General features: G+C 44.8%; 1 protein-coding gene across 4 annotated transcripts in view; it reads left to right on the top strand.

The window, feature by feature from the left end:
- LOC144112366 (organic cation transporter protein-like) overlaps positions 1 to 13,133 on the top strand; it is a 49,012-nt gene that overhangs the window by 13,901 nt on the left and 21,978 nt on the right. For all 4 annotated transcript variants that reach the window (XM_077645215.1, XM_077645216.1, XM_077645214.1 and 1 more), the window contains exons 4-5: positions 3,919 to 4,066; positions 6,979 to 7,067. In XM_077645215.1, coding sequence (XP_077501341.1) covers positions 3,919 to 4,066; positions 6,979 to 7,067 — 237 coding nt within the window. The remainder of the gene's footprint in view (positions 1 to 3,918; positions 4,067 to 6,978; positions 7,068 to 13,133) is intronic.

Here is a 13,133-nt window from a genome sequence, read left to right as displayed (position 1 = left end):
CGCTACACGGCCTTACCAGCAAACACGTGGCGTTGCGCTAAGGGGACGTTTGTTACGTGCTTAGTGAACTGTCATCTGTGGGAGAAATATGAAAATATTGATAATTGCTACGTGTAGTGTCCTGATACTGTGTTTTCTTTTGGAGCTTTCTTCAGCGGACTCTTAAGAACGACTCCGAAATCACGCCCTAACTAGAAGATTGCGGCGCGTAACGCAATACTTCAGGATTCCGTGCGAGGTTTTCATGCTCATGGGTCTGTTTAGACTGCAGAAAAGCCGAATCGTGAATAGGCATTCAGAAAAACGCTTTAAACGAAGTCTCTGCTCAGAGCACAGTGCGACTATACGTTGCGCAACGTGAATCCCCTGACTGGTTGCTCTGACGCATGTGTGTATCTCAGAATTTTTAAGTGCGGGTGGAGTGACGCGTTCTGTTGCAGTGAAAATGTATGACAGGAACTCGGTATTCAATGTGAGTAAATAAGGCATCAGGAGACCCAGTGTTGTTTTTTTATTTTATGCGATGTAGAAAGAAGAACACGTTCTTGGGCAAGTTGGTTCATAGCTTGAGTGGATGAAGCGCACAAAAGACACGGCACATAGGCAAAGACGGACACGACACAGGCACTACTTGCAACTGTTTATTGGATACACGCACGGCTTATTTATTGCCAAGAGTTAGGGGTGATGGAAAAAAAAAACACAAGCAAAGGGTAAAAGATACTGGCGATGGTATGGATACTGCATTGTAGGGAACAAAAGTGGCTCAAATCTTTCTAAACTTATCTAAAAATATACTCTCATTGTTATGTATGACTATAGCGATGGGGTGCTGATGCAGGAACTCCCGCCTTTTTTAATCCGGTGGGCTTCTAGCAGTTCTCGGGCAGTCTTATCTTTACTTCTGCAAAGGATTTGAGTTTCCTGGAGCTTTAGTTGACAATTCTTCTTCTCTTCTTTGCCGCAGTCCTTGCAGTGACGCGGCAAATGTGACCCGGTACCAACTCTTAGTGACCGTTTGTGCTCGGTTAAACGTGCATTAATACATCGGGCTTTCTGGCCGATGTACACCTTTCTACAGGTCAGCGGGATGCTATAAACCACCCCCACAGCGCATTTCAGAAACGGGTTTACATGCTTAATTTCACATTCTGTTGATTTGGCATCATCATTTACAATCTTTCGACACAGCGATGCAAGTTTTCTGGGTGCAGAGAAGACCACTGGTACTTTGTATTTTGCAGCAACGCGCTTAAGATTATGAGCCACTGATTGATTCCATACTCCCACAAAGTGGCTCATAATCTTAAGCGTGTTGCTGCAAAATACAAAGTACCAGTGGTCTTCTCTGCACCCAGAAAACTTGCATCGCTGTGTCGAAAGATTGGAAATGATGATGCCAAATCAACAGAATGTGAAATTAAGCATGTAAACCCGTTTCTGAAATGCGCTGTGGGGGTGGTTTATAGCATCCCGCTGACCTGTGGAAAGGTGTACATCGGCCAGACAGGCCGATGTATTAATGGACGTTTAACCGAGCACAAACGGTCACTAAGAGTTGGTACCGGGTCACATTTGCCGCATCACTGCAAGGACTGCGGCAAAGAAGAGAAGAACAATTGTCAACCAAAGCTCCAGGAAACTCAAATCCTTTGCAGAAGTAAAGATAAGACTGCCCGAGAACTGCTAGAAGCCCACCGGATTAAAAAAGGTGGGAGTTCCTGCATCAGCATTTATCGCTATAGTCATACATAACAATGAGAGTATATTTTTAGATAAGTTCAGAAAGATTTGAGCCACTTTTGTTCCCTACAATGCAGTATCCATACCATCGCCAGTATCTTTTATCTTTTGCTTGTGTTTTTTTTTCCATCACCCCTACCTCTTGGCTTTAAATAAGCCGTGCGTGTATCCAATAAACAGTTGCAAGTAGCGCCTGTGTCGTGTCCGTCTTTGCCTATGTGCCGTGTCTTTTGTGCGCTTCATCTTCTCATGTAGAAAGAAAACGTGCGGCGATGGCCTTGTGGTCAAAGGCACTAAGAAACGAAGCTGCTCTGCTTGGGTCCCCGGTAGCTCGAATCCTGCACGGGGCTTATTTTTTCCTCTACCCCTAAAATATTCCCGTTCATTGCGCGTGTGCGTGCGTACGTGCGTGCGCGTGCTTATGACTCCACCACTGTTGCAAATGGGTCGCAAGCCCCAAGGGTAGCGTTGGCCTGGCGGCCTGGGGCACAGCTGGATACATCCGAAGGTCCTGGCAAAGGATGAGTCGACTGCCAACAGAACAACTTGTTTATTCTAGCATCGCAAAAGAGCAGCCGGTCAGGGCGACCACGTTACTCGACGGAAGAAATCGAAGTCTCTTTTGGCGTCCGGGGCAGCTGCCTTTATACCCTCGGAGTCGAGGGCAAGAAGGAACGGCTCGGGATGAGGCGCACGAGACGGCGACGCACGGACATGTTGAGACGTGACGTGACGCGTCCACCGGGCCGGCGCCGGTCAGACCTCCTCGCCTCCCAGTTGGGGAGCTACTCTCCCCGGCTTCCGCGCTTTGACAAGCGTGGGCACCAACATGCACACACACACACGCACACACGAAGACACGTGGCATTGAAACCTGCCTGGACGCGCTTGGCGGGAGGCGTTGCGGCAGCACTGAACGGGCCAAAATGACCGCCACTTTGAACGAAGCCCCGGCGTCCGTTGCATCCGCGCCGGCTATACCGGGCGTCGTAGGCGAAACGTAACACCACCCACCGCTGGGTGCAGCTCTGGGCACCCACCGGTGAAAACCACTCCCAAACTTGAGCTTCCACCCACCTGCACCCTCCAGAACCTCCACTCGCCTATCACCGCTCTGCAGAAGCCCGCGCAGCACCAGAACGAAAAAGCGACAGCGAAATCCACTTCAAAATGCAATTTGGAAGGCGGTCAACGTAAAAGTGAAATTAACAACCGATACTGCTAACGGCGATTTGTCACATCACATTGCGTGACCATTCGGGCCGAAAGTTTCGGAATATTCGAGATAAAATCGGCCTTATGTTCAGCGTTAGGTTCAAGACCGCAGCAGTTTCAGGACGTTGTCGACCTTATAGTTTGCCGAGAATGGTATCCTAAAGGAGTTCATTCCTAAGACTGTTTGGAAAATTGGTGGCTTAAAACCATGGATGAGATTCAAGGGTGGGCTATTGGGAGTCAAATTCGAACTAGACTCTAAGTTGAGCCTCTGTTTAATAGGGCGGAGATGGTAACTTTTTTTCTGCTTCGGATAAACAATTGCGCAAACTTTCAGCTTCAGTATAGGAATCGGCTTCGCCGTGATTTCATGAACGGATGTTCACCTAGTTTGCCAAGAGCGTCATCTAATGTGTTTGTGCTTAAAAGTATACACTTACAAGCGCAATGCAATCAGCGAACTATTGATGAAGTTGTGTAATTTAGGGCCAGCTCCGCCATCGCCGTACATCATTGAAGCGGGAGAAGAGGGAGCTATGTAGTCATTGCCAGTTTTTTTGCCCAATTGAAAAACCGCCTCCTTGCGAGAAGACGAACGGTGTAATGCATTGAAAACAATGGATTTTCAGCTGTGGGATTTGTGCAGTTAATGGAAGCCAATCTTTCATGTAACTGCGTCTTCCTACGCAAAGGCGGCTCGAAATATTTGAGATTTCGCCGTCCCAGTGCTGCAAATTGGGATGAAAGTTTTGCGAAAATATTGTGGGGTTCTAAATTCCACTCAGGCGCACTCATTCACCATTTGAGTGAAATGACTCTATTCTTTCGGCGCGGCTCAATTTATTGGTTAGAAAAGCCACCGCTAGATGGCGCACTGTTCCCAAACGAAACTCTTCGTGTAACGAAGCAGTGTTGACATGCGCCGTCACCGTGGTGGTCCCGCGTTCTCTTTCTTCCCAGCATCCTGCAGGAGTCTCCGCGCTGGCTGCTGACCAAGGGCCGCATGAAGCGTGCTGAGAGGTCTGTGGTGCGCATACTGAGGATCAACCGACGGCCCGTGCCCGACATGGACCAGGTCATGAGCGACCTGGTTCTCTTCGCTAAGTCGGTGAGCGCAACGCATCTCACGCCGGGCGAATCGGCGCTGGTTGTGCCCACGAGTTCGAAACTATTTATGGCGTCACTATCAAAGAGAGAAGGAGCACAAGCCGCAGTTGTCTTATATTGATAAATTACCGCGTTCTGACAAAACAGAGGCTTGTTTTACTTAACAGGGAGCTTTCACAAGGTAGGAATTGTTAAAGAAACAAACACATAGGACGGTTGCCACGTTGCAACGCGAGGTTGAGCGAACGCAGTTGAAATGTTTTTATATTTCACGATGTATTGAGGTAGAGAATATGAGAGCAACTTTGTATTCGTATGGTTATGAGCGGTATTTTGTAGTTTTCCACGCCTGCTCATTCTTCGAGCAACGCTCCCCTCCAGTCTGCCGCGTTAGGCGGGCTACATGGTTCGCAGCAGCCGCTGCCGATAGACTGTGCTACACTCCTCCACATCGGCCTTGCTCTCCCTCCTCCTCCCATGCTGACCTCTCTTCGGGTGGTTCCCGTGGTAGCCACCCTCCGGTTGGTCGTTCCTCGCCATACCTTCTCTTACCTCCACCCTTCGGTTGCGCCTTTTTACGCTCTCGCTGTACTCTCCTCCTTGCACGGTAGCCATCCTCCAAGTTGTTCCCGTGGTAACCACTAAATGGCTACGCCGACCACTACTATCACTACAACAGTGACGAAAAATCCACACGCCAAACAGCTCTCGCTGTAAAATGATGTACAGACATCGCCATCAGCGGCCGTTTTCTCATGCCGGCAGTGGTCTGTCGGGGCAGGGGCTCCGATTCCTGAGGCTAGACCACACAGCCTCTCACTTCCATGCAGTGTGTAATCAGGGAGTTGACCCCCTTCGGTTGTGTCCTCACAAATTTGAATCGAGTGGCGGGAAAATTTTTTACTCCAATTTCCTCCCTAATAAAACTCTTCTTTCGTTGCCAGACAAACAACAGCTTAGTCAGAAAGAACCAGAAAATCAATTTTTAATGAGAAAAATTAGATGGAATTGTTTTAGTCTCGTTGTAAGGGTCCAGGTGCTTTTAATGCGTGCACCTACTTGCCCTGCTGTGTCATTCCCAACAATTCCGGCCAAAAGCATTTTCAGCGGCAAACCGTTCCTGAAGCATTTTTTTTCATGTAATGTAACATTTCACTATAACATTCAATATATCCGCAGATCACCCGACATCAGTCCTGCATTTTTTTACAAGTGGTTCTGTTTGGTGGGAAAAATTTGTGTGCAGGGCATGCAACTATCTCTCTGGGAGAACACCTTCGCTGCCCTGCACGAGGGTGGGCGAGGGATTTCCAGCGATTCCATCGAACAGTTACGACTACCATAGAAAATCAGTCGGGAACGGTTTTGACGATAACAAAACCGTGAACAGAAAAAAATGTACAAGACTGCCGTCTAATGGTCTGCGGATATATTGGTTGTTATAGTGAAATCTTGCATTATATGAAAAACTTGCGTCCTTAAACGGTTTCCGGCTCAAATATGATTTTATCCTGAATTGCTGGGTATGCGGACACATCCAGGCTCTTTATTTTCAAGATTGCAAGAAAATTGTCATTGCAGTCGGAGGCTGCTATTAAGAATATCCTTACCAGTGTGGCACGTAGTGAGCATGTGAACGTGCTTTTCGAGGATGTTTTCTAGCTGCATGAGGAAAATATTCAATCAGTTTATATTCTCAGGATTTAGCAGGTACCAATTTGCCAGTATACTGCGATTTGTTTACTGGTTCTTAATTAGCGTAGGCGCAATTCAGCTGGGCTTGAATCACAAATGTGAAGTATGAGTAACAAAGCACAGAAGACCATCATTTGAGCTGAAAGAGGAACATGTTCTGATGGGCGCTCGGCCGCCGGAGATTGAGTCGCCAACTTGAATACCCCTCCTAGAGCACTTTAAATTAACGCGACGGCGAAACAGTTCGACAGCCACATTCGGCATAACGAGAACTGGAGAAGCTGCAGTGACTTCGTTGCAATTAACAGCGCGGCCGAATGACGAGATCAGAGAAATCTGCGTTGAGCTGCAACTAGCGTTTTGTTCAGGAAACATAAACGTAAATATACAAAAAACACCTCATAAAATGCATATAGAAGCTCATATAAATCGACGTATCCAGCATACAACACGGAGCAAAATAAGAGGTACTAACGCATGTGTAGCGCAGCTGAATGGCTCCTAATTAATCTGTCTTTCGCTTCGACGATGCGATGCACGTGGACGATTGGTCTGGTGAACTGGCGTGCATGGCGATAGTGTCATTAACTAGCGGCGTACAACCACAGGAACGGCAATGCGCTCTGAAATGCATTTGCGCTTTACGTTTTTTTTTTTGCTCTACTAAGCTCTTTTGGGCGTGCGGTGAAAGCCTCCTGCCTGTATATGTTAATGATGATGACGAAATATTTATGGCGCAAGGGCATCTGCGGCCAAAGAGCGCCGTGACACAAGGGACTTTCGTCTTTTCAAGGAGGGGTCAAAATAACCATTTCCCAGACATTTCACCCTAAATAAGCGGTGTACCAGGCCAAGGGAAAGCCTGTGCCTATTTGAATCGCTGCATGGTGGGTACCCAGCGGCACAGGGGATCGAACCCCGGTCCTCCCGCATGCATCCCCCCGGTCTGTACGATGCACAACACCAAAGAAGAGAGTGAGTGGTTGTGAGCTACTCCTTTTGCACAAGAGAATGGAGAATTATGCATGTTTGACTGAACGTTAACAAAACGGTTGAGCCTTTCTATGCCGTCTGTGTCCGACCATCGCTCAAGCTGACCTAACCAAATGGCCTTTTACCTTTCAATCGATGCAAAATGAAGTTTTCTGACGCATTGAAGCAGACGGTTGGGTCATTACTTAGCGCTTGTCCACTCTTCCCCTGTTTTTATCTCTGCAGGAGTCCAAAAAGACGACGGCGTTCCACTTCGTGGACTTCTTCAGAACGCCTAAACTGAGGCGGAACACACTGGTTCTCTTTGCGCTGTGGTGAGTGCAGGCATGGTTGTGGCCCATCCTTTGCTGAACTGGTCGTCGACAGACGGAAGCAGTGGGAATCACTTACGGTGTTGCCATGATGATGAGAATGCCATCACATTCGCCTCAGTGTGCATGCTACCGTCGCAATCGTTAGTCGTATATTGCTTCTTGTAGAAATTGAAATTAACGCGCGAGAAAGCGAGCCCCTTGTCTAGGGCAGAGTCCGTCCTTGAATTAATGAAAAACTTGTGAAAACTTCTCCGCCTCTGCACATAAAGTCACTCCCATAGGGGCTCTGAATAAAGGTGTGATATGCCTGGGATGTCAGAGGACACCGCTTCACAAATATCATTAGAATTAGAATTGAATGAAATTGCATGAAATGCAGCGATAATGTGTCACGCGAGAGGAGCAAACAAACATGGTCTGCAATATCCAAAGCCTAGATAGTATCAACTCAATAGCTTTTGTTTGTTGAAGCTATATCTCACGCTTCTAATTTTTTCTTACAAGTGTATATTCTTTTTTACTTCTTGTAAATGCAAATTTGTCTTCCTCTTGTTTCGTACGCATATTAGCATTCGCCAAATTATTTAACTCCAATCAATGTAGCAAGATAGATAGATAGATAGATAAAGAGGAGGAGGGAAAGACAGGGATGTTAACCAGAAAGGGGTTCCGGTTGGCTAACCTGCACTGGGGAAGAGAGATTAGGGGACTAAAAGGAGGAAGAGAGAAGGGGAAAAATGCATAACACACACACACACGCACAACGCTGTCACAATTTGTCACTCAATCCAGTCGCTCTCAAGTGGGCAAAGAGTGCCTTGTATGCCTTGAGGGCAGTCGACTGTTGTTGCCACGGACCGAGGATCTTTTGCTCTGTTAATGGGTGAGGATTGAGGCGGTCCAGGGCACAACACAGTGTATGTCTTGCCCTCGCAAATGCAGGGCACTCACAGAGAAGATGAGCGATGGTCTCCTCACAACCGCAGATTTCAAAGGCAGGACTGTCGGCCATCCCTATCCGGAAAGCATAGTTGTTGGTAAAAGCAACACCGATCCATAAACGGCATAACAATGTTGTGTCGCGACGTGCTAAATTACGTGGAAGACGAAGGCGCAGTCCAGGGTCCAGTGCCTTGAGGCGGAGGTTGCAAAACACTCCCGTGTTCCACGCTAAAAGTGTGAGCTCCAGCGCCAAAGGGCGAAGCCCGCACGCTGCGTCAGGTATTGATATTGGGATCCTCACTGGAAGTGCGTCGTTGTGAGCAGAACGCGCAGCCGCATCAGCCTGGTGATTACCGTTAATACCACAGTGTCCTGGCAGCCATTTGAAAAATGATGTCATGACCTTTGGAAACGGTGCCGTGGTACAGTAGACGGATCTCAGCAACAAGTTACGGATACGGTTTATTTTCATGTTTGTACAAAACATGGGGAGATGGAAGAAAAAGCTGCTGAACAGCAACTTGACAGTGTCCCACCCCCTTTGTCTACATAGGCAACAGCAGCTCATACAATATACATATACTGATCAGCATATACACACACACACACACAAAAAAACACGTTTTGATGGATATTTTATACGTCACTAAAATTGGCAAAATACAATTTCCCTGAAATATATAGGTACGAAACGCAGTGTATGTATGCATGATTGAAAATACTTCAAAGATTTGAAAGAACAGCAGTTATAAAACCAAACAGAAGAATTAACAGGTACACAGAGCATACAGATCAAACCTGAGAAAAAAAATTCTATAAAAGGTAGTGCATAGGTAGTACAATTGTAGCATTTGAGAAAGAGAAAAAAAGTAATTACCCTTTTCTCAACCCTATTTCTAAACAACTAAAGAAATAAATCACTGAATTCTGTTTTCGAAATGCTCATCACATCAATTTCTTTGCGAAAAAAATAATTTAATACACTTGGTACTGTGTGTCGTAACATTTGTTCACCATAATTAGTGCGGTTACGATGAACTTCCCAGTGATCAGGATGTCTAGATGTATAATAATGGGTATTCATTTGCAAGTTTGCCAGATTAGTTATGAGATTAATGCCTTGTTTCTTTTCATCCCTTAACTTTTTACAAAGATGATAGTTATACAAGTTCTCTATGCTAATTAGTCTAAACTTTCTAAGCAAGCTGTCTACTGAGTAGTCTGGTGAAGAATCTGAAATAATCTGGATTACTTTATTTTGAATTACCATCAGTTTCCTGATATTTGTTGAGGTTGTCTTGCCCCAAACTAAAAAGCAGTAATTTATGCGCGATAAAAACAGTGAATGATAAATTAGCAGTCTTGTGCTTACAGGAAATAGGTCTCGATGCCGGTAGATTATTCCTATAGTGCGAGCTAGGGTCGTGATAACATGATTAGTGTGCGAGTCCCACAGCATGTGCTCTGAAAAAATTACGCCTAGAGTTTTAAATTCTGTCAATTTCTATCGGCTGACACTGTATTTGAAGAATATTATTTGGAACAATGCCTCTGCCCTTCGCTCGGAAAATGACTGCTTTAGTTTTTTGGGTATTAATAACCAAGCCGTTGCAGGAACACCAATCATGAAGTTTGCTTAAAGTGTTGTTTGCATGATTAACAAGTATTTCGTAATCGTCAACTTCGAGAAACAGGCTGGTGTCATCTACGTAGATCAGGACTTTTGTATCACCATCAATTTTAACAACATCGTTTATAATAATAATAAATTTATTTCTGCCTCAAAGGTATATGGACAGAGGAGCTGCAGAAAAAGCTGTAAAAAATACAGCTTGACAAAGCCGCAGCCCCCATTTTTACAGGCAACAGCAGAAGACAAAAAAAAGTAAGGGCCCAAAATGCCGCCCTGAGGGACACCAAACGAAGTACATTGAAATGTGGAGGTGCTGTTGTTTAGTGAAACAGACTGCATGCGAGTACTAAGGTATGATTCTATTAACTTCAAGGCAACACCACGAATTCCGTAGAATTCTAATTTTCTCAGCAAAATACCCCGGTTAAGAGAATCAAATGCCTTTGTAAAGTCTATAAAAAACTACCAATACGTATCGTTTTTCTTCAAGTTTTTTTTAGAATGAACTCTTTTTGATGAAGCAGGAGAAGTTCGGTGGAACAATGTTCCCTAAAACCGTATTGACAGTCAATCAGGATGTTATGTTTATCTGTAAATAAAACCAGACGTGAATGGATGGCGTTTTCAAGCACTTTGGAAAAAATTGGTAAAATAAAAATTGGTCTGTAATTTGCTAAATTATTTTTGTCACCTTTTTTGTGTAGAACGCAAACCTTTGCACACTGTAGCTGTGCTGGAAATACTCCACTTGACAGACAAAGATTGAAAATATGGGCAAGTGGGACAGCAATAATTTCAGCAGTGAATTTAATCGGTCGGACTTGAATGTCAAAGATATCACTGGAGCTAGTATTTCTTAATTTCATGATAACAGAGAAAACTTCCGTTTCTGAAACTGGAGTCAAGTAAATTGTCTCAAGACAACTGCCAGTCAATATTGGGTGCAGTCTCCTGACGGTGCAGGAAACTTCAAGTTTACTAGGTAGTCATTGAAAACATTAGCTAGATCAGTTCCTGAAATCGTTGTGCCATTCACAACAATTTCACTAATTCTTTTTGATGCCTGCACGTTTTGAAATATTGAGTTTAGTTTTTTCCATGTCACGGCCGCGTTTTTGGATGATCCTAAAAAAAGATTATTGAAATAGTTATCTCTGGCATGCCTAAGTTCCTTGTTTAATTTATTACGATACTTCCTAAATGATTTAAGCAGTTCGGGATCCCATTGCTTAAGAAATGCTGGGTACATTGTATATTTTGTTTTTATTTTAGCAAGTAAATCTCGAGTAATCCATGGTTTTCTGATCTTTTTCGATTTGGAAGAATTCAAAAATGGAAAGCTTGTTTCGTAAGCAGTTCTTAACAAGTTAAAGAAGATATCAAAAGATATGTTTGCATCAGATGAAGAAAGCACGTTCTCCCAAGATACAGTTGATAGTTTTTGGCGGAAATTTTTCAAGTTTCTGGATGAAACATTTCTAGATGGGATCGGAAGGCTAGTTTCTTTTTCATGATGTGGGATGACTACATGTACAGGTAAGTGATCGCTAAGATTGCAAGCTATGACTCCAGATGCAAAAATTTTTGATGGAGGAGCTGATGAGAAAGAAATCTATTAGCGTCGAAGACGTACTAGTAATTCTAGTTGGAGAAGAAATAGCATTATTTAGGTCATAGCTCTCGTATAACCATATCATTTCTTTTGACTCACGAGTATTATAAGTCAAGTCAATGTTAAAGTCCCCACCACAAATTAAGTCAAGCTTATTAGTTATGCATTATTGAAACATAGTTTCTACGGAAGCACAGAATGTAGCGTGATCACCATTAGGGGGTCGGTACACGACAGAAAAGACATGGTTACACATTGCTATTGTTAACATTTCACATTCAGATTTCGAAGAGGTCAAATCAGGCAAAAGGTCACATCTGAGATTTTCTTTCGCTAACAAGGCAACGCCGCCACCACAGCGTAAAGAGCGATTCAGGTAGAACACCTCATATCCGGGTATTGAAAAAACATTGTCATTACTAGTATACCAGGTTTCTGAGAGCATAATGACATCAAACGAAAAACCAATACTATCAAAAAACAAATCTAAATACTGATGTTTATTTCTGGCAGACTGAATATTCAAATGAAAAGCCTTTAAACCTTTGAGACGCTTACTACCAAGATGCGACTTTTGTCAGGAGTTTGTCAGGAGTAATGAGCATAAATAGGTCGCGACACTTGTAGAAACACTTATGCAAGCGTCATCAAGTCATTTTTAGACTTGATAGCAATGTCTGTGTCACCTTCTTTCTGTCTAACGAGAACTTTGCCGCCACTCTGCCAAACGAAGCGATAGTTGCGATTTTCGCAAGTTGTTCCTGCGACCCGCGGCGTAGCGCAGCTTGCAGGGCTTGAAGGGCTCCTTTAGAGTCGATGAAAACCGTCCAGTCAAGTGGAGGTTCTTGACTGATGAACTCTACCGCAGCCCGTAAGGCTGCGAGTTCCGCAAGAGTTGAAGATGTTGGATAGGTCGTCTTCACTTTCATGAAGATGGATCTGGCCGGTATCACCACCGACCCCGCAGAACTGGTCGAGTGAACTGATCCATCTGTGTAAACATGTATGCGGTGACTGTGGTAAGAATGCAGGTGATTCAATGTCAGTTGTTTGAGAGCGGGTAGTGATACACCAGCTTTATTCGTAATTCCAGGAATATAGAGGTGAACCTGAGGTTCATGAAGACACCATAAGGGTGAGCACGGTCTTGACGCAGGGGTGAACTCCGATGGAAGATATGCGCGATGGGCTTCAATGACTTTGGCGAATGCAGTACGCGGCCTAATTATTGAGAGTGTTGCGAGGTGATGACAGGGAACCCGTGTGAGGTGCCGAATATGTCTTCTCATGGTTTCAACAGCAATGTATGTAGTAACAGGAAGTTCCCGGGCAACAAGAACAGTTGCTGCTGTTGATGCACATTTAGGCAGTCCAAGGCAGAGACGGAGAGCTTGCGCTTGCACACTTTGAAGAGTCTTGATATTTGTCTTTCTAATGGAACTGAATACCGGAAGACTGTACCGCATGTAGCCCAGAAATAGGGAATGGTACAGTTGCAGCATAGAGCGCACTGATGCGCCCCAGGACTTTCCCCCGAGGAAGGAGAGGACGTGGACAATCGCAATTAGTCTCTTTCTCATGTCGTAGATATGTGGACTCCACGAGAGGTTCCTGTCGATGACAACACCAAGGAATCTGTGGCTTCTCTCATAGGGAATGGCTTCACCATTAATGCGAATGGCGTAGAGTGACATTATTTTGCGTGTGAATGCCACAAGTGAACACTTTTCGGCCGAAATCTTCAGGCCCTGCAATCGAAAATAAGATGTCAATATCGATGCCGCCTTTTTGATGTCTTGCACGAACTTGAGGACGGGTCACCCCTGATGCCCAAATACAGATATCATCTGCATATGCAGAGATCTGAGCAGATTGAGGC

This window comes from Amblyomma americanum, unplaced genomic scaffold (assembly GCF_052857255.1).
Source record: "Amblyomma americanum isolate KBUSLIRL-KWMA unplaced genomic scaffold, ASM5285725v1 scaffold_73, whole genome shotgun sequence".
Lineage (NCBI taxonomy): Eukaryota > Metazoa > Arthropoda > Arachnida > Ixodida > Ixodidae > Amblyomma > Amblyomma americanum.
Note: the sequence above shows the minus strand (reverse complement) of the source record. Positions and strands in the feature narration are given on the sequence as shown.